Source organism: Prionailurus bengalensis, chromosome C2 (assembly GCF_016509475.1).
Source record: "Prionailurus bengalensis isolate Pbe53 chromosome C2, Fcat_Pben_1.1_paternal_pri, whole genome shotgun sequence".
In the NCBI taxonomy this organism is placed as follows: Eukaryota; Metazoa; Chordata; class Mammalia; order Carnivora; family Felidae; genus Prionailurus; species Prionailurus bengalensis.
In genome coordinates, this window is record NC_057350.1 from 150192088 (window position 1) to 150212694 (window position 20607).

General features: G+C 53.5%; 1 protein-coding gene across 12 annotated transcripts in view; it reads right to left on the reverse strand.

Annotated features, from left to right (window-relative positions):
- Positions 1–1096: 1096 nt before the first annotated feature.
- The window catches only part of TRAK1 (trafficking kinesin protein 1), a 193604-nt gene continuing 174093 nt past the window's right edge, over positions 1097–20607 (reverse strand). For 8 of the 12 annotated variants that reach the window (XM_043595655.1, XM_043595656.1, XM_043595657.1 and 5 more), the window contains 3 exons: positions 16232–16450; positions 6830–6932; positions 1097–3874 (listed from right to left, as the gene is read on the reverse strand). In XM_043595655.1, the coding sequence (XP_043451590.1) occupies positions 3076–3874; positions 6830–6932; positions 16232–16450 (1121 nt within the window). In that variant the 3' untranslated portion in view covers positions 1097–3075. Of the gene's footprint in view, positions 3875–5980; positions 6072–6829; positions 6933–15918; positions 16451–20607 lie in introns of those variants that run through there. The other 4 variants (XM_043595651.1, XM_043595654.1, XM_043595661.1 and 1 more) reach the window with 3 other exon arrangements.

The following is a 20607-nucleotide window of genomic DNA, read 5'->3' on the forward strand; positions in this document are numbered from 1 at the left end:
TTCTCTCTGCTCACAGCCCACAGGCCAGAACTAATCATGTGTCTTGTCCACGGCGGAGTGGCCAGGAAGCAGGGGGGTCAGACGGACCATTTGGTGAGTGCCCTGGTTTCCCTGTCGCAGCTGGGCAGGCCACCTTTCCACTCCCCAGACACCCCAAATGCTTTCCATGCCTTTGCGCCGGCTGCTCTCTGCCCACAGGGTCTTGGGCCAGATCTCACACCGTTGAATCAAATGCCACCTTCCTGGAGAAGCCTTCCTTGATGGCCCAGTGTACACTTCCCTGTAATTCTCTGCACGGCCCTTATCATGCCATGTTTGAACTGTATGTTCACTCTACAGGGGCAGAAGCTACTTAGGTCCCCGCTACCTAGAACAATGTCTCACACAGTAGATACTGAAGATTAATTTACTCAGCCAATTAACATTTATGCCAATTAACATAATATACCAGAGGTATATTACTGTTCACATTTTACAGGTTAAAAAAAGCCCCAAAGGCCCTAAGGGGTTTGCCGAAGGTCATACCGTGACCGAATGGTAGCATCTGATTTAAAATCCACGTTGCCACCACCCACGACTATGTTTGCCTGCATAATTTCACTGCTTACACATACTGAGGCAGCAGGTTCAGTCTTATCCTTTTTGTCCCAATTCTCTGATACCCCTCTGCAATCCCTGGTCTTTAGACGTTTCTTAATTCTGTGGAGGGCAATTTGGTGACCTCTACCTAGGAATTTATCTCACTGATGGGCTCCCATATGTGGAAAATTACATATACGCAAAGGTTTTTTTCATTATAGGGCTGTGATAGAAAAGGCGGGAATTAACTCCATGCCCAGCCCTAGGGTACTGGTCCACAGGAGTATGAACGTGTTCATCGTGCGTACGTCAACACGGTATAATGTAGGGAATTCCCTGGAAGCTCTCGAGGTTCCAACTGGAAAGTTGTCTAAGGTGTAATATTGTGTGAAAGGGTGGCTGTAACAGTATGGACAGTATCCGGCTTTCATTTACTCGTCCCAAAGAGCTGAACAGCTTTAGGCGTCCCATAAAGAGATCTCCTCGGTGAAAAATGGAATACAAGTCAGAATCCGAGTGTGGTTTCCATCATTTGAACTTATTTTATTGATATTCATTAGAGAAGGAAATGGTATTGTTTTTCGATGCATTACAACACGCTTTTTTGGTAGTGGTTGCACAAGGTCGATCATGAACTATACTAGGTACTGCGACCTCCGAATTGCCGATTTTTTACACTGGTATTTCCTTTGTGGTGCTGGGTGGCTCCTCTCTGAATACACAAAGTGGTCCATTCAATTCGTGGTTTTCATACTCCTTTGTGGTTCTACCTACTGCTTTAAAATACATTCAAATAAAAATATCTCCTTGCAGTGAGTGCACGCATACAACCGAAACAACCCACACCTTCGTGTTCTGAGAATAAATACTCTAAAATCGGAGGGCTGACGGTTGCTCCTTTGAGACTTTCTCAAAGACGCTTCAGCGGGCGTGGGTTTCCACTCACTCAACTGGACACATTGGGGGAGGGGGCGGAGAACAGGGGACGGCAACGTGACACCTTCGTCTGCACGGGATGTTACCCTTCCGCAGATGGCTGGACCCAAGGACCACGGAACCCTGAGGGACGGCGCAGTCCCCAGGTTAGAATAAATAAGTTACCTGCTTGGCCTGGAATGCCACAGCCACGCCGGAACCGGAAAGGAGAGCGCATGTTTAAAACACAGCACGCACCAATAAATAAAAGGTCCGCACTTCATCAGCGCCACCCACAGGCCCAGGCTCCCTTGTTCACGCACGGTTCTTCCCACGAGCACCTATCTTTTCCTAGACACAGCCCTTCGCGGGAGAGGGAGAAGATACCTTGTGGTAATAAGCACTCTGGCCCGAGACGCGAGGGCCCAGGGTGTGGGCGCCGAATGCCTGCGTGAAGACCACATCCGTGAAGACACGCGGACCAGTCTCGGGCGTCCCAGGAAGGGCTGGAACCAGCCGACTGCCACAGCCCCCTTTCTCCCGTGAACTGGTTTCCTATTACGTACGGGTGGCTGGGGTTCCTTTGACTTTCACTGCTGCCAGATTCCACTCCCAGCCTCCTCCCCCACCCGCTTTCCTTTTAATCGCATTGTTAAACGTGTCATCTCGGGGCTGGTCTTAACGGGGCTGGGACACGGGGTCCCCAAGCCCCGCCGCTCGCTCATCAGCGGTTCGGTACGAGGAAAACCGTACGGTGTCCTGGAACCACGGGACACGGACTGTGACGCGCCATCTAGGACCATTACTTCCCTGCCTATAAAAAAAAAAAACAGACAACCGAACCCTCACGCAGAACACACGGGGGCTGCCGCAAGGGGCGACGGGAGCGTGGATACATTCTTCCAGGTCAGACCTCCGGCCTGACGAATGATTACGGGACAGCGAAGGGCGACTGAGGTCGAAGGCATGGAAAGAAAAAGTCCCACCTCAAAAAAAAGAAGCGACTCTCCGTTGAAGCAGAGGCGTGAAGGTCTCGAGGAAGCCGGGCCGCCCCTGAAAGAAAGAACGGCCCTGCGCTCCTGAAAGCTACATCAGCTGCGTGGGGCCGCAGCCCGGGGCTCCTGCCGCGCTTCCGGGGCGAGCGAGGGGAGGCGCCCAGAGACACCGGCCGGCAGAGGCGCGGTGCCCCGTGCCGGCTCGCGATGCACAGCGCTGGGAGCCACAGATTCACTGGTTTCCTATCCATGGGATAAGAACGACTGGGGGGGTTTCAGTGCTTCTCAAAGGAGAGGAGGAGAAAGGGCCGCCCGCCTGCCCCACAAAGTCCCGGTGACAGCAGTGACGGCCAGGGCCCTTCCCGTGGGATAGGGAGGAAGGGCAGGGCGGATACAAGTCTCCAGGTCCTATGTACACACTGTACAAAGTCTCCACTCTTCCCCCATTAGGCACGAGGTTGATTTGTCTAGCTCAAGAGGGGAGGGGCGGAGGGGGAGAGAAGGAGAACGCGCAGTGCAGTGGGGGAGAGAGGGAGGCAGGAGCAAAGACGGGTCTCCTCCAGGGGAAGGGCCCCCCCTCCCGTCCTCACCGGAAGCTAGTTTGTTTGGGGAGCTTAGCACCCATCAAGATGCCCGAGGTGAGAGTCACGGGGGCTTTCATCTGCATGCTGGACCCCACCATGGTGGGGAAGCTGCGGTTCCGCCGGATGCCGCTGTTGAGCTGCAGCCCGCCGATGGCACTCGTGACCGTGGGGCATCCGAGAGGCAGGCCCTCGGGGACCAGGCCCCCGGGGACCAGGGCCTGGGCTGGGCCCGGGGGCCCACAGAGGAGAGGTCCCTGATCCTCAGTCAAGGTGGGGACGTGGGCTCGCCCTGAGTTCACCACTTTGGCCACGCCAAACCTCCTGACTTTGTCCACGAGGTTGAGGTTGGAGACGGACACGTCTGTCTGGCTCTCGCTGCTCCGGACGTTCTTCTTCTCCCTCACCTCCCTCAGGATGGAGCTGGCCGGCTTGGAAGCCAGGAAGTTGTCGTAGGGAGGGCTCGTGCACTTGAACTCAAAGGAGGGCGGGGAAGACGTGGGTGTCTGCAGAGGCGAGTTGGGTGGGGTGGAGGGGATCACCGCCATCCTGGGGGTGTAGGAGTGCAGGAGGGAGCCCCGGCCGGCCCTGTCCCAGCTCTGCGGGTCATATACGGCCGCGGAGATGCCCCGCTCCTTCAGCAGCCACACCAGCCCCAGAGACGTGCTCATGGTGGTCGTGGACTCGCGGGTGTTAGTGAAGGACTCGGCCAGGCTCAGTCTCCGTGGAGTGCACGGGGTGGCCACCGGCGTGGACTTCAAGTGGCTGGTGCCGCCACAAGCTGGAGTTGGAGCCGAGTTAAGGCTGATAAGAAAGGACAAGAGGTCATTCATCAGAAAATGCCCACGAGCCCCCACGAAAAGGTTCGTGGCCAGTCTCCTGCAGGAGTGCAGGGAGGACCCGCCCAGGCTCCCCAGATGCCTCTTTCTACGTCTGTTCCTCCCTCCCGCCCCCGGGGGCCTTGGATTCCCTTGCGTGGGGGCATGGTTTAAAGTTAACAAGCTGCACATGAGTCCCTTGTCTCAGCCCCGGAGGGTGGGGACAACTGTCCCCTTGGCAGGTGACGAAACTCAGTCTCAGAGGTTAGGTGGCTGATTCAGTGTCACGCTCAGCTACTGAGTGGAAGACCCAGGATTCGAGCCCAAGTCTGGGTGACCCCAAAGATGGGGGGTGGGGGAGCCCTTCAGCAGAGAGGCTTTCTTTCCCTACCCCATTACTCAAGTTCCGGTGTTCCTTCCTACTGACTACTCCCGAGGCAAGAAGTTAACCGGGACTCGGGATCTGAGAGCTTACCCCCAGGAATGGCCCCAGCAGGTGGAGAGCCCGTGGGTGAGGGGGAGACAGGCTGAGGGGTGTGCATCACAGCAGCAGCACTCCCCGGCCTCCTGACTTCCACTATGGCGCCCTTCCCTGCACCGTGCTTCCCCCTTGGTCCTCCTCCCGTGGTTGCCGATTCCACCTCCGTGAGCGGAGTTATGGGGTCAGAGGCAGCCGTGTCACGTACTATCAGGCCTGCATCTATGGAGCTATCTAGAAAAAGGCTCACGGGAGGTGCGACACCTGTGTCACCAAAGGAAAGCAGCAAGATTTCTCCATCCACTTGTGTCATGCTGGCTGAGGACCCACTATGTTCCAGAAGCTGGAGTCCAGCAGTAAAGGGAGTGAGGCCAGCGCAGTATAACAGGGGCTGCAGGGGGAAAGACATTGCTGTCTGCTTAAAAATCAGGAAAGACCCTCTCAACAGCTGGTGCAGGGATGGGGCCAGGCCACAAAGGCATGGAGGTCCTTCACAGTTGCCGGCTAAACCCCTAAGGGCAGGGCAGCACACCCCTCCTTAGAGTCTTAGGAGACCTGCCCTGGTCCCTCCCCAGGGCCATGGCAGGGGCTACAGATACCCCTTGGAGCAGGGCATCTGGGTGGGCCCCAGGAGCTGGGGGAACAGAGCCCTCTCCCCAGCCTGGCGGAAGGCAGGCCAGATACCTTGGGCAAGACACCAAGTAGGGGTATGGGCAGGGAGGGGCCTCGCTCTGGAGCAGGTCCCAGGAATGACCTGAGCAGGGGCCTTCTGCTGGGGGAGTGAGGGTTCACAAGCACGTTCGAGCTAAGGCCTCGTTTGGCTGCACACTGGGGTGACCTTGCCGCTGGCTGGTCAGCACAGGGTGAGAAACCCAGAACAGGCCCATCTTACGCAAGCTCAGGGTTCGGGATGCTGGCGGGTCGGGAGCACTCAGAAACACGAGATTAGAAGCCACAGCAGATTCCTAAGGTTAAGAAACGGATTCTCCAAAAAGCACAAGTGGAATTCTACAAAACTGGTCTACAAGCAGTAGGGGGCAAAACCATGGGGGACTTAAAATCTTGTTTACAAGGCCATTCTGAGGAAGATCTTTCATTTGGTCTCAAGCTGCCATTCTTCCAAACCCAGGCAAAAAGCCTTCTCTTGCTAGTGAACGCCCAAGACTTTTCTGTCCCTGATGAGGCTCCGTGGACCCCGAGATGGGGACAGGAGTGCTGTTTTGAGTCCTACAGCTTAGACAGAAGATCACCAGGCACCAGCCTCTCCCGGGAGAAGCCCCAGAACGTGGTAAAAAAATCTAGAGCTCTTCCAACATCGGGCTACGGGTGGGGACGCCGGCTTCTCCAGAGGCAGGAAGGGAGTCCGAGAAGACAAGCTCAGATGTGGATTCCCTTTCTGCTGAGAACTTCGGTTAGGCCCATATTAGTGCCGGCACTCGGCTCAACTGAGCGTTTAGAGGGGTTAGGGGCATCCACTGTCAAGGCCACGTTAGCCAGGCACAACCACAGAGACACATCCACGCCTAAGTCCTGGGTTAGTGGCGGCCACGCGTGCACACACAGCTCCTTCCAGGTGGCCCTGCCGGGGGCAGGCACCGCTGGCGGTGTGCTCACCCCCTGCCTCGCCCGTGGGCTCATTCTCTGCCCTACATCTCCTCTCAGCTCGACGGGGCATAGGGCCGCTTCGTCGTCCTCCTCACATGACCTGCGGAGAATTATTCATAGTTTAAGGTGTTCCCTGGGGCGGCGGCTCCCTCCGAGCTGGCCCTGCTCGCCTCCCTCCCTTCCTGCTTCACCTGCATTCGCCCCCGGGCCTTGCTCGACTGCACCATACAGAAAAGGGCTGAGGGGGTCACCTCACCCCGTGGAGGGAGACCGTCTTCTCTTTCACTAGAAGCTGTGGAAGGCCTGAAACCAAGCCAAGCAGACCACCCCAGGCCATACAAGTCCTCCTGCCAGACAGTGTCAATCTCTATCGCTTCTGGAAGGCACCGAAGGAAAATGGGCCATGCGGGGCACACGGCTGGGTCTTCGAGTCTTATCCCTTCAGTCGTTACACTGTGGCTGTGGCACATGGTTCCTGCAGTCTATTCCAGAGGCACGCGGCCTCCACTCTGTGAAGGAACCCCATGCTCTACTGACAGACTTTGGGACAAAATCCCAACGGACGTGGCTTTGCTGACTGTGGAAGCGTCAATTTCGGCTGGTTAGGGAGGGACGCGGCCAGCTAAAAAGGCACCTAGAGCCTGGGTCCACGTCTCTCTGTGCTGGATCCGACTCAAAAAGGGCCTCAACTCAAGAGGGAAGATGGGACCCCAAACAGCAGGTGCTACGAGACGCCTCAGCTGGCCCAAGTTGGTTCTGAATGAGCCTCTCTACTTCGGCTTTTCTTGGCAGTAAGTCTTGCAGGAAGCGCCCCGACCTCACCCCATCCTTACCCACCCCGGGGCCGGGGTCCCTTACCTTGGCGTGACCCGCGTGAGCTCATCTGAAGGATGCAGGATACGACATGTGGTGAAGGTGAAGGTGGAGTTGGTCTGTGACATGCACTTCCCAGGGTGGTGTGCTAAATTGGGGGAGGGGGGAACAGAACATATTCCTCGCATCCAAGTAAACCCATGAGAAAGTTAAAATCCCAGCATGGCCCTCAAGGGACAGAAGAAGCGATGAGCTACCTTGTTAACCGGATCTGGGCAAGGAAGGTGTAATCACATGTTCTGGATCGAAGGTGGTCTTTCAAAAATAACCACACTTTTGAGCACTGGTTTGCAGAGCATCAAATTGCAGCTTCCGACCCAATCCAGACAGGGTTCCCCATCAGCGTTCTTTGGCCAGTAGTGGATCCAGTTTGAAGAGCTAATGAGCCCTTGGGGGTAATCTGGTTTCCCTCCTCAGGGGTCAGAATCGGCTTCCTTCTTGTGGTGTTTCACACTTCTTTTTACTGGCAAACAGGTGCCAAGTTCTGCCAAGGAGAGGGGAGAGGCGTGGGGATGGGGAGGGGCCTTGCCACCCAGAAATGGGGCAAGGCCCACATGGCTCCCTTTCCTGTGTACACGGAAAGGGGCTCGGGGGAGCTGGCTCCACTACTGTCTATGTGTGGTCCGCAGGGTGGGAGATGGGATGTCAGCTGCCCCAACAACAAGCTGGCAAGACTCCCAGAGCCCAGGGCTGTCTTTAGCTCCAGGATCAGGTGCGGTCTGACACACACCAGTGCGTGCGGCCCCCGTCCCCCGGGCCGCTTTCTTGCCGTCTCTAGGATGTCTGATCTCTAATGAAAGAGAAGTTGTCCTCAATGTATTTCCTTTTAAAGTGCTAAGGGGCTGTTGTTAAGGCAGCTGAAGACTATGATTTGGGGCAAAGTAAATCACAGAAGCATTAGGAACATGCATCAGAAAGCTGGCGAGTGGGAAGTAATGAGTGATCTAGTCTATGGGAGACATCATGATTGTAGAGGTCACCCTCGTTCATAACTCAAATGCAAAAAAAAAAAAAGAAAAAAAAAAGGAAAAGGAAAAAAAAAAGATGCTGCTCTGGATAGCATGCACAATGGCACAATGCGGTACTGGGACGACCCCCCACCCTGCCCGTCCCGACACCCCTCTAGCAGCTCAGCCCCCAGAGACCTCCTGGGGGAGGGGGAACGCATTTGGTTCTCAGAGGCCATGAGCACTCCAAAGATTCAAAAGGCCGCGAACCAGAATCTTCTAGCTCATTCTGGCAAGTTTTCCCTTGGGTTTGACAAAAAGGAAAACAAAACAGAAGAGATTGGTGCCCCAAACCTACAGATCCACACGCAGCTGACTGGGTCTTAAAAAACAAAAAAATAAAAAACAAAACAAAACAAAAAAAAGCCCAGAACCAGAGGAAACAAAAACTGTCGGAGACAGGCAAACTGAAGGCAGGCAGGACAAGGCCAGAGCACAAAAACATTGGCAGGGACTAGAGGCACAACGTAAGACTGCTGTGCCCCGATTATGATGGTCCGACTCATCTCTCTGGGTCGAGGCAGGCGCCCGCGGCCCCTGGAGAGGCAGCCGGCACTCCGGCCACCAGAGCCAACCCTTAACCACGGGCAGCACCGGGCAGAGCAGGAAGGGGCAAAAACACACGTGAAAACAGCCTTTATGAATCTTTCTCAACCGATAAATGTGACGGCTTAGGAACCGGGCAGGGTAACTGGAAAATCACGGCCAACAAAACAAAAATGGAAGAAGCTATGAAGAAAAGGCAACCAAACAATCACGATTCTCTGGCCACAATAAGATCTAGCAACCAAAGCAATAAAAAGCCTGAGAGAAGCATCCCAAATAACAGGCGTGAGGGGTTATTTGGGAGGGAGGGAGGAAAGAAAAACGCAGGAAGGAGAGGTAACGAAGAAGACGCAACAGTGGAAAGAGAGATCACCTTAAAAAAAAAAAAAAATCAAAAGCAAGGCTGGCTTTAATTAGGAGTGGACCCCATTTAAATCCGGGAGATTATCGAATCAAAAGGTCCCAAAGGTTCGCTCCTCTCCCCCCACCACGTACTGGATCTTCCCTTGCGACACGTGGTGCAGGATGGACATTTTAGAGACATGGTGGCATCAGCAGAAGCAAAACCCATCTGACACAGATGGGTTTGGGGACAGGAAAAGGCTGCTAAAATTCAGAAGTCATCATTTCCCAGAAGCAACGGATAGGAAGATCAACAGGAAGGAATCAAAAGTGCCAAGCCAGAGGTTCGGCCCCTCCGAAATACCACTGGGACGCCTGGCCCCGCTCTCCGCGTGTCACCACTGCCTGCCGGGCTGCTGCAGCGTTTCCCTTCCTTGGGACACAACACAGAGACGGTGAGTCGCCCGAGGCCTCTGGTGCTCCCCACGGAGCAGCCACAGGCTGATTCCCAAAGCCCTGCCTGCGGGAGAGCAATTCCTCCAAGAAAGAGGCACAGGATGCCTTCTCGCCGGCAGGGGCAGGGGCTCAGGGGGAGGGCTCCCTCCTGGAGTCCCCTGGTCCCCACGGGACACCGGAGCCCTGCCCCAGCAGCTGTGTGTGCACCTCCTGCTGCTCACCCGGGGCTTCCGAGGACAGGGTTGCTTGGATTTAACACTCCGACTTCCTGCTTAAATCCTTTTCCTCCTCTTCGGTCTGGGCTGCAGGGCCGCACAGCCTTGCTCGGGGACAGCACCACGTGGGTTAGAGTATTCACACCGACAAGGGCTTCCCTCGAGCGTCCCCTAATCCTTCGTTATTCACATCTGTTCCTTCTCTGCCAGGTTCTGACACGGCTACAAAATCCTAATCTATCAAAGGGGACCTTTAAACTGAGTTAATCCTTGTTATTCAAGATCGTCTACGCTGGTGAACTACACGCAGGGGGCCAGCGTACACATTCGTTTTTCTGCAAACATGCCTCGTGCAGGCACACCCCCTTGGCCAGCCGCAGGTCGGGGCACGGAAGGGCTTTCCGAGGGCAAGAGCTATCCTGCTCACGTGCTCTCTGACCCGTCCGTGCTGTGCTTTCTGCCTAGAGCAGGTGCACTGGGTAAACGGTCTGACGGGCTGTGCTCCTTCGGAGGGGAAAAGGGTGGCGAGGACTGACGGCGAAACTGGGCGCTCGGGATCTCGCCGCTGCAGCTAGTGATGGGGCCCACGGTCTCCGGTGAGCTGGGGCTTCCTCCCTGCGTGGCCTTGAGACAGCACTGAGGATTACGCAGACCTGGGTGATGGCTGCTCGGTGGACTGTCTGGGCCGCCCGGGGACGGGCGGGAAAGCCCACTGCTCTCCCCGTGGCCGCCTGCTCTAATTGTGAGAGCAAAGGGTCACTCTGGCGGGGACATGAAGCATGACCAAGACTCTGCCGGTCTCCCACCCGTATGATGTGATCTGTACACAGTGACCCGTGCATTTCAGTCAATCCGAGTGGTGCTGTCCTTCCCCCCATACCTGGTAATGTGCTGGGGAGAACAGGAACTTCCCCTCTAAGGGCCATCATGGCACCCAGTCCTTAAAAGAGCCCTCACGTGAGCCCACACGGATGCCAAAAACTATACCTGCACCTGCAGGTTTCTAAGGAGTCACCAAAAACACACCAGGGCAAGGCTGTTTCAAAGGGGATTTCTGAGGACAGAGAAGCCTGGCCATGCCACGCACCGGAGATTTTCTTTCTTTTTGCCAACATGAATAGCTTAAAAATCAAAATTACAAACACATCTCCAGATCCTGGAAAAAGAGGACTCTGCCTTTGTGATGCACTGAAAGCTTCCGTATGCTCTTCCCCACTTTCCATGGGAAGAGGCCAAACCTACGTAAAGTGAACAAAATGCCTCCAATGTTTTCCTTTTCTTAATTTGAACACACAGCGTGTGAAGTTGCTGTCACACAGTTCGGATCTGCTTCGCAATTTCTATAAACTCATTAACCAACGCACACGCCCATGTTCTCTCTCCCACCTGCCCCTACAGTTCCAGTAGCTGCCATCACGTCAACAGCGGTGCCCACGGGCCAGCCTTTTCTATCCAAGAAAAACCAGACCCACAGAAAACAGAAACCATTGTCTATCCAGCTTAAAGGCATGGCTTGAGCTAAATCCTAAGAGCATCAGCACCTTTTCTTGGTTTTGCTTTGGTTTTGTTTTTACCTTTTTACTAGTTCCTAATGACTGTTACTTTTTGTTCAAGGAATAATCACCTTTGGGGGAAGGGAAGGAGGCGGACATGTCTGCCTGTCAGCTGCTTGCCCATTAAAAAAAAAAAGAAAGAAAAGAAAGAAGGGGCAAAAAGCAATGCTTTCGAATTCCTCCTAAAAGACTTAAAATGTCAGGGCATAGGAAAATGCTTTAGAGACTTCTTTCTGTCACTTCTTTATATAACTCTGCCCATGATTTTTTCTGGGAAAAAAAGAAGTTTCATGAGTTCCTGTGGGAAAAGCTCCATAAATCTTTTGTGTGCCCTCTGTTTCATCATTAATATAAATACTGTGTCCAGGGTTCACGTGGCTCTAAGAAGCGTTTTCCTCTGGAGGGTGGGGAATCAACAACAGTTTCTGATACGGCAGTGCAATTCCTCCCCTCTTAAAAAAAATAAAAGTGCTTTTAAGCTAAATGGTGTTACAGGGTGGTATTTTTTAAGCCCTTAGCTCCAGGCTTAACATGGGCCCCCAGAAGGCTGCCTCTTGAGCATTTCTTCAACATAGCCCCTCATCTGTCCCTGCAGCTCAACAGAGACCTCCAGGACCCTGTCACAGACCCGGGCCTACAGGCACCAGGAGGTTTCTATCACAGAGATTTTTAAGCCACACAAGATCTTTTTCTGGTTTCTGTACAACTTATTTTTGGATCCTGCAAAATTAAAATAATTAAAAGCCTGTTTTTTCCCATTGCGCCAGGCTATTCCCCGTTTCATCTAAGGAGTATGTGATTTAACCTATGAGCATTCTCACAGCTTTTCATGCAGAGAGGGGCGGAAATTCCCACAAGTGGCCCTTAAAATACCCTCTGGAGAAAAAGGGATTTTTTTTTTAAAGAATTGTGGTTAAAATGCCGAAGGGGCAAAATGCAAAAGTCTCTTTGGATCCTCTGGGTGCTCACAAAGCTGGGCCCTAGACCTTGTCCTCTCGTCCTTCCTTCTGTGGCCGATGCCCGCGGGGGTGGGCAGCTGGCCTGACTTAAGCGGCACCAAGAGCGTCCCCGCTAAGTGCCTTCCAAGCCAGTTCAGGGGCGCACTTCCCCCTCCCACCACTAGGTGGTGCAGCCGGACAGCTCACCCCACCGCCAGCACCCACCGCGGAGCTCCTCCGCTAAGTGTCAGCAGCCTGAGCCCCCCCCACCCCCGCCCTCAGCCGACTGTCTGCGTGGGTCCCCCCAGAGCACGGGAAGGCTCCCCTATGGTTTTCAGAGGTGAGGCTGCCGTCCGGAAAGCACTCCCGAAGCGCAGGCGTGTTCAGCAAATTGTAAGCAGGGTTGACTCCAGCTGGCGGTGTGGGGAGGAGTCAAGGACCTCACTCTTCCTTCATGTTTCCACCTCCTGGTAGCCTCTGGCCTGTTTCGTTCTGGCCTAATAGGTATCCCGATGCAAGAGCACAGGGCCTTCCTTAGTATTGCCTAACACCAGTGGGTCTGAGCAGACCGCCTGCTCTGTGCACAAGGAGCAAACTCCTGTAACCGCTCCAGAACGAAGGCTGGGTTGGTCACGTGTCACCAACTCTTTCCGTGGAGACAGAAGGGACCTTGCCTACACCCGAAGTTCTGTGAATCGAAGGAACCGGGCTTCCCTTCCAGACCCATCAGGCCCCCACGGCCCACTCTCCCTCAGGACCCACCTGGGTCCTGGGGCAGAAAGGACAGGACGGCGGGCCTTTATTCAGGCTCCTGCCCCACGCATGCGCTGAAGTGCCACTCAGCGGGCCCCGCTTCCCCTCTGGCTCCTGTCCTCCACAGATCCCCGACGTAGGTGTCCACTAAGGGAGCTACGGAAGAAGCCAATTCCTGGCCTGTGCCTGGGGTGCTGGGGGGAGGTCCACGCTGCAGCTTCAGGCTACTTTCAAGGGCTGTTGTGACCAAAGGTGAGTTCTGCCTTCAACCCTTACTTTGGCAGCTCGGCCCCAACTCCACTGCGGGGCCACAGCCAGACAGGCCACCCTGACTGGCATGAGCCTGCTCTAGGGGAATTTCCCCCACCTGAGTGGCCTTCCTGTGCCGGAGCGTGAAAATAAACGGGCCTTCCCTTTCTTCTGTGCCGCTTCCACCCTACTTCTCCCTCCCCTTTAAGGATCAGGGCGTCCAAAACAATTCAACTAAACAGCCCGACCACCTGCCGACTTAACTGCATGACTTTAAAACTCTGATCTGAATCTCTTCGCACGTGCCGGGCTCCTCCCTACAAATAAACACCCAAAATTCACAACATGGACAGTACAAGACAATGACTTTCTGAGAAAGTGTACTTTCGATAGGAGTTAATGACATCAAATGTCCCTGAAAAAGTAAAACTATAATCTAAAAAATTGTTTTAAACAATCCATTTTAATCATCTAAATTATTTACAAACAACAAGGAATCACGTTTTTTTTAAGACATGGGCTTACAAAAATCAGCCAATAATGATACAATAATACACTAAAATATATTAATTTTTTTTTCCGTGCTCAAAACTTTTTCTCCACGAGCTAACAGGCTCTAGACAAAAGTGCCTAATATATAAGTCTCCCCAGTTTCCTCCCTTAGGAATAGTTGCAAGAAAAAAGGCTAACCCTTCCCGTCTTCAGTTTCTCCCTACTAAGTATCCCCAGAGGCAGCTCCTGGGACTGTGCTGTCTGGCACCAGAAAAGCCTAAGCCATCAGGGCACGTGGGTGGCTCAGTCGGTTAAGCGTCTGACTTCTTGCAGTTTTGTGAGTTCAAGCCCCACACTCAACTCTTTGCTGGCAGCACAAAGCCTGCTTGGGGTTCATTCATTCATTCACACTCTCCCTCTCTCTCTCTCTCTCTCTGACACTCCCCCATTTGTGCTGTCTCTGTCTCTCTCAAAATAAATAAATAAACTTAAAAAAAAAAAAAAAAGAGAGAAACCCTAAGCATTAGGGACAGACCAAGGCAGGGACCAGACCAGCCCGGATACAAATCCCAAGACAGACTATGCCCTAGTCCTTCCTGCTGAAGCTTAGCTATTTACCTGTGACTCCAAGACTGTGTACAGAGTGCCACTTGGGGCCTCTCGGGTGATTTATTTAGAGTGACATGCTTCTTACATTCCAGTAATCAAAACGGTCCTGTTACTCCCAATAGAGAGAAAAGGGCCAAATCGCTGTTTGCACCGATCCCCTCTGAGCACTGAGCTTTTAACAACTCTGACCCAGCAAATGAGCTCCAAAGAACCCTTCTCTAAATGCTCAGCCCTTTCCTGTGTTACCTTCAGCGATCTATAGAACTCTTTCTGAACGCATGCTTCCAACCTGGGATCCCTCTAAATGTCAACTATAGACTTGTGTGCCTCTCTTCAAAGTTGCTAGGATGAATTTGCTGAGGTTTGAGGAAAGAGGGAAGAAGCAACTGAATACGTCTTTGTCTAGGGTAAGGAAAGTGGTCAGGACTTATGTCCTCATAATTGGTCCCATCTCCCCCTCTGACCTTCAAGAGAAGCTCTTAGCTGACTTGACAAGTTTTACTCCTTTTGTGTAACTTCTTAAAGACACATTTAATGGTGCTTCTTCACACTTAAAGCATTCACTTTCTAGTCCATGTAGGACTACAGGGAGAGGTCATCACACCTGACACGATTCCTACAGTTTCAGTCACATAAATCAGCAGACGCCGTGCTTCCCGTGCCACCGTCTGCCTTCCGGAAGGACAACGGTGCTGCTAACAAAGGTAAGTGACAATACCACAGCTGGTCTCCCGTTCTGAAGATATTCAGTAATAAACATTTTCATTCCCTTGCAAGCTTAACCTGATAACTGCTAAGAAAGTAAATAAGCAAACCATAAACCTGTGTGCTAAACCAATCCTTTTTACTTTGAATCCTTTACCTCTGAAGTTGATGTCAAAGAGACAAGGAAAGTTGGGTCCAAATAAAGTCCCTTGCCACAGGCATCCAAACTTAGCCTGGGAGGCGCCATCGCGAACCTCAGCTCGCTCCTGCCCTGTACCTCAGCGGGGGGAGTTGTGACCTTCATGAACGAAAGTTATGAATCACAAAGATGCGTGTCCTCTCCTCGAATCTAATGACTCGGGATGTCATGAGGATGACATTGCCTGAATTCATCATAGGCTGGGTCTCTGCCCTGACGCCACAAGATAGCTTCCTTGTCTCCTCAGCACTGCAGTCAGGGCAGTGGGGGGGGGGGGGGGGGGTCCCAGGAAATCTGGGGCAAATGGTGACCACATGACCCCTGTAGTTCCAGGGCCCTGAGCCCAAAGTGTTTCATCCCAGTGACGCCTAGGGTGTAAATCTACAAACGCATGGTCAGGTCTTTAATGGGGCAGCAGGGGGTGGGTAATCAACCAGAGCTCCTTTCCAGATTCATCTGGGGTCCTCTCTCTGGAAATACTTCCAACCTGGGACCCTCTAGATGTCATTGTCCTAGGGCTTGTTGGGTTAAGGAGTACTGCTAAAACACTTTAAAAATCCGCTCTGAACACATATGTAAGCTGGAAAGAAAACACATACACCTTCATTGAAGTTAGAAATGTGAAAAGGCCGCTCTATCCACCAGTTGTCTGAAATCCTGAACACCTTCTGGGCTTTTTCCTATTCCGATGCTCTGCGGAGAGACAGGGTCTCTCATTCACCGTCTGAGCGACCCGGCGCTCCTATCTTCCCCCTTAAAATGCCCAACTCTGCTCAGCTCGGTTTGGAAATCACCGCAGGACTCGACACTCTGCCCCCCGCCCTGCCCCAGACTCAGGGAGAGACCCACAACAGGAAGACGGGAGCTGATGTGTGGGGCGGGGGCAACAATCCCCTCCTTTTTAGCAGCCTTTCCTGCTCCCCCGTCAGGAGTCCCGCTGGGCCATGCACCTCCAACACGGGCAGGGAGCTACACCCATTTGTTACAAAAAGGAGGCATCAGACTCTGCGTTAAAAAACAGACCCGCGCGATGGGAATGCTTTAATCGTCACCCACACAGACGAGCGGAAGCTACAGACAGAGAGCCACTACGGATGGTGCTCGGAACAGAGGCGAGAATGGCCCAGAACTCGGCCTCCGGTAAAGGTGCCAGGTTTACAGGACTCATGGCGGTGCCCTCACCAGACCCCTCCTCCTCCTCCTCCTCCTCCTCCTCCTCCTCCTCGGCCGCGGGCGGCTCCTGCATCTCCTCTGGGAAAGCCTGAGGCCGGCGTGGGTAACTTCTGCTGCCTGAGACAGTCACGCGTGCTCGGGACCCCTCACCTGAGGTCTCTGGGTGCTGAACTGGCGTGGAGGTAGCTAGGCCCGGGAGGGAAATGTGGTCACCTGTGTCGTCTTCCTCAAAGTCGTTAAGGCAGTACACTTCGTCCAGGTCAACGTCCAGTGTCCGGAAGCCCTTGGTGACCACACCGGGCCGGGGGTCCAGGATGCCCCCCAGGTGGGGCTGGGCCAACTGCTGCCAGTGGTGAAGGGTGGCGGAGCCTTGCAGGAGAAAGGGCAGAGAAGGGGGGACAAGGCAGAAGAGAGGGTTAGGATGCGAGTCCGAGCTGACGGCTGTCACCACCCTCAGAGTGCGGAGCGTGACCCTCAAGTGGGCCCTGAGCCTCGTGGGTGAACTCTGGCAGGGACACCGGGGGAGCGGCCCTGGCTCTTGCTACCATGTGACGGGCGATCACCTTGCCACGCCTGGGAGGGGCACCAACTGAAGGAATCAAAAACAAAGCTTTTTACACGGTAAAATGAAAGCCATAAGGCGTGGCAAGGATGTCCGGTGACAAACTTTCAGTCAACCCATTGTCAGTCCCCAAATCCAACATCGTATCAACTTAGGAACTGGAGAGGAAAAAATAAGCAAGACCAAGTACAAAAGGGCGGGGGGCGGGGGAGGGTACAAGTACAGAGTCTATGCCAAGTACGCACCGTTGGGAACACGGAAGACAGAAGCAGAGGCAGAGTAAGACCATGTCAACTCGGGACCCACAACATGAGAAAAGCAAAAGGCAATTAGAGTAGCACACAGAGATAAGCCGTAGGCACGACTGTAGTCTTCTTTACTTATTAGGGTTTCTATTTTCGACCAGCAAACCTGATAGGCTGCAGGTTTGGGAGAGGGAGAGGGAAAGGGAAAGGGACGAACTCGGTGTGAGTGACGAGCATGTAAGTCCGTACAGAGGTCTGAAGCAGAGGAGATCTCCTTAGTGACACCAGACCCCGGGACTCAGATGACATCATGCAAGGTCTGTAATAACACCGGAGTGTGTCCCTGAGGACCTCGAGGGTGTCACGGGTGCTCACGAAGAGAAGCGTTCCAAGAACAATTATGCTTAGCAAACCTGGGTTGACAAGTAGATTTACGGAGGAACGTCTCAAAACCTTTGGTATGTTGCTATGTCCTGGGATTCTGGCCAATCCATTTGCCTTTTGAAGAGCAACCCCTTCCCCTTTGGAACATTTATTACACCTCGCGTGGCCCACGTATGATGGCCCATGAGGCTGGGTGTCTATCCCCATTCTACAGATGAATTAGTGGGTCACGCAGATAAACATTCTACTCGAGAGACTTTGAGAGCAGTTCTCAGGCACAGGAAAGCGAGAGCCTTCCTGCACCAATGCCTCCCAGTTACCACTGGTTAACCACCCAGTTACCAAGGATGTCCTCTATCGGGCAGGCAAGAATCCCTCCAAGGCCTCCAGGGGCACATCAGAAAGGGGGACCAGGGAGCCGGGAGCCAGCAGCTCAGGAGTCAAGAGAAAAGAGAAGGAAAACGGTGGCAGGCATCGGAGTCGGGGATCAGTCCAGGAATGTGAACAAGATGCGGGGAACCCCCCTCAACGGCAGCTCCTGACCCTGTGGCGTGCCCGGTGACTGTGCTGCCTCCAACATACTGCTGGGAAGGAACTTCTCAGGCAGCAGTCCCGGCCGGTGAGTCTTGAAAGGACTCTGTAAGTGGGCAGTTCCAAACTCACTTAAAAGAGAAACAGTGGACACGCTGCCAATACGTGTTCAGGACAGTCCCTAGACACCCACTTTGAGGCCTGTCCCAGTTTGAAAGGCCACCTACTTACTCTGAATCTACTGCATCGACATAGAAAATATCCTCAGTGCAAAAGGAGTGAGATCATACAGAGGCACATAGGACGAAAGAGAGCATCACGTCCCTGCTCCCTCACTAGCTGCTAAGAGACGTCTAGAGCAGTGGTTCTCAGCTGGGGACGTCTGTTAACATCTGGAGACATTTTTGTCACAACTTGGGGGGAAGGACGGAGCGCTAAGGGCATCTCACGGGTAGCGCCCGGGATGCTACAGGACGATGCCCAGGACAACCCCAACAACCCGGAATGACCCGGCCCCAGATGTCAGCAGGGCGGAGACTGAGAAACCCTGGCCAGGAGCTGTGGTCTCAATTCTCAGGCCCTTCGAGAACCTGGAGAGCTCACGGACTCTATCCCGAAAAGGAGCTCACAGGCAAGCGGCAACGTGCGTAACTGGTCGGGGCTTTGCAGACATGCTGAAACCCGCTCACGGGATCCTGAATCCTAGACGTCACGGCTTCATTTTTTTTTTTTTTTCATTACCCTGTACGGAGCATGCCTGTACAGCAGCTTCTTTTAATACGTATTACGTCAACTCACTGCTCCAAAGCCCTTGATGAGGGAACTGAGGTGCCCTGAAGTTGGATAATTTTTCAAAGTCCTGGAGGGGTGGCATAGCCAGAGGTCAGTGCTAAAGGCCAGGTTCTTTCAATCTCACACTGCCTGCCCCCCAGAGTCCACAGGTGTGTAAAGAAGGATACCCGTGCTCCAGCCAGGAACCCAGACTAAGCGAGAAGCCTAAGTGGTGGGCGGCAAAACTTCCAGGTGGCTGTCCAAGGCCCGTCAGGAGACATGCACACACAGCTGCCGATGGAATCTCTCCAGCCACCCCCGGAGACCCCCATTCATAATGCATACTGAGCCCCCTGTTCATGTGTTCACTGGAAGCACGGGCACATTCCTGGCAAAAACACGGCACTGGGGAGAAGTCTTAACAAGGCCCTGTGACTTCCAGCTTGGGACCGCACATGCTGGTCTTGCCACAGGATGACCAACCCTTGGGTCCAGAGTGGCCACGTCACCTCTACTTTTGGAAGGGGAAGAGAGTTGACAGACACTGGAAAGTGAAGGACCGTGTCAAGAAGTGCTAAAGGCCCTCATCCTTCCGGAAGGGGCTGAGATGTTTATGAAGCACTGGGAAGGAACTCAGGGAGGCAGGGGTCTGGGCCCGGACAACTGTCCCAGTCAACAGATCAACTATCTGTTCAACTAGCTGTGCAACAGACTGCCCTCATCCCGCCCCACCCCAGGCATGGGCTCGAGAGAGAAACGAGGCTACCAAGGGTTTGCTGCTTGGGATTCAAGAGGCTGCAGAAGGACATGGGGTTATTTGCCTTTCCCGAACATGCAGAGCCGAGGGAATTTAGTGAGACTGCAGTGGAAAGACTATGCTGACATATGCATCATTCTTGGATTTTGGCCCCTGCCTTGGGCAGCTCTTATTCACATCGAACAGCCAACCTTTACTGAGCACTTAGTAAGGGCCAGGAGTCCTAGGAGGTCGACATTTATTAACTCGCTTAATCATGATCACCCTGTCCTCGTTTTATAGATGAGGAAACTGAGCACAGGGAGGTCAGGTGACTTGCCAGAGGTTGCAAAGCTGGCAAGTGGCTAATCTGGGTGGGATTCAAGCCCATGCTGGCTCCAGTGTCCAGCCTCTTAACCACATACACCATCTCTTGGCCAGCAGTGAGGAGGCCTCCTGAGTGTGAGTTCTCAGAAATCAGGTCAACACCACACCTGACTGGCTTCTTCGGTCCTCACACAGGTGTGTTCCATGCTGCAAAAGTGACCGTTAGCGAAAGCCTTCGCAACCCTGTTATCTGAGTCACGTCAGGCTGTGGAGCTCACAGACCATTTCCGTTCCTGACTGGTTCTGAGGCCCCAGAAAGGTTTCCTGAGTCCAACACCTGGGCAAAATAGCTAGCACCCCCTCACTCCCCCTGCCACTGCCTGGGGCCACCATGTTGGGATTCTTACGAATCTCCTGGCTGCCTGAAGTCCTGCCTTGGACACAAGATGGAGGACAAATCAAAAATTAAATATGAACGGCATCTTATTCAGAGCCTCGGCTGCCTCTTTCCTATTCTCCACACTCCGCCCTGGCTTCCTTCATCTGTAGAGCACAAAGGAGAAGTACTATTAGCTACCCGTCATCACACCCCTCCTCCCCCACCACATGAGAACAAGGCTGGGGGGCAGGGAAAGAGAGGAACTTCCCTGTCCCAGTTGGCACCAAGATGAAGCTCTATGAAACGAGCGTGTGGACAGCAGAGAAAACACAGTCACCACACCTTTCCTTCTGTTTGCTTTCCCTCCACATCCCACTGTTCTGACTACAAGTTTTTGTATCGTCAAAGGAAAAGAAAACCAAATCCATTTATGTCAGAAGAGTACCTGGGACTTAAAAGTTAAAGCTAACCTGTTGGACAAGGTCTAGCATAGCCTAGAAGTAGATGCTGTCCTCTAATTACATACTGACTTGTTTTTGGGGAAATACCATCTTGGTATTTCCGGGGGGCCGGGGGGAAATACTGCCCAAC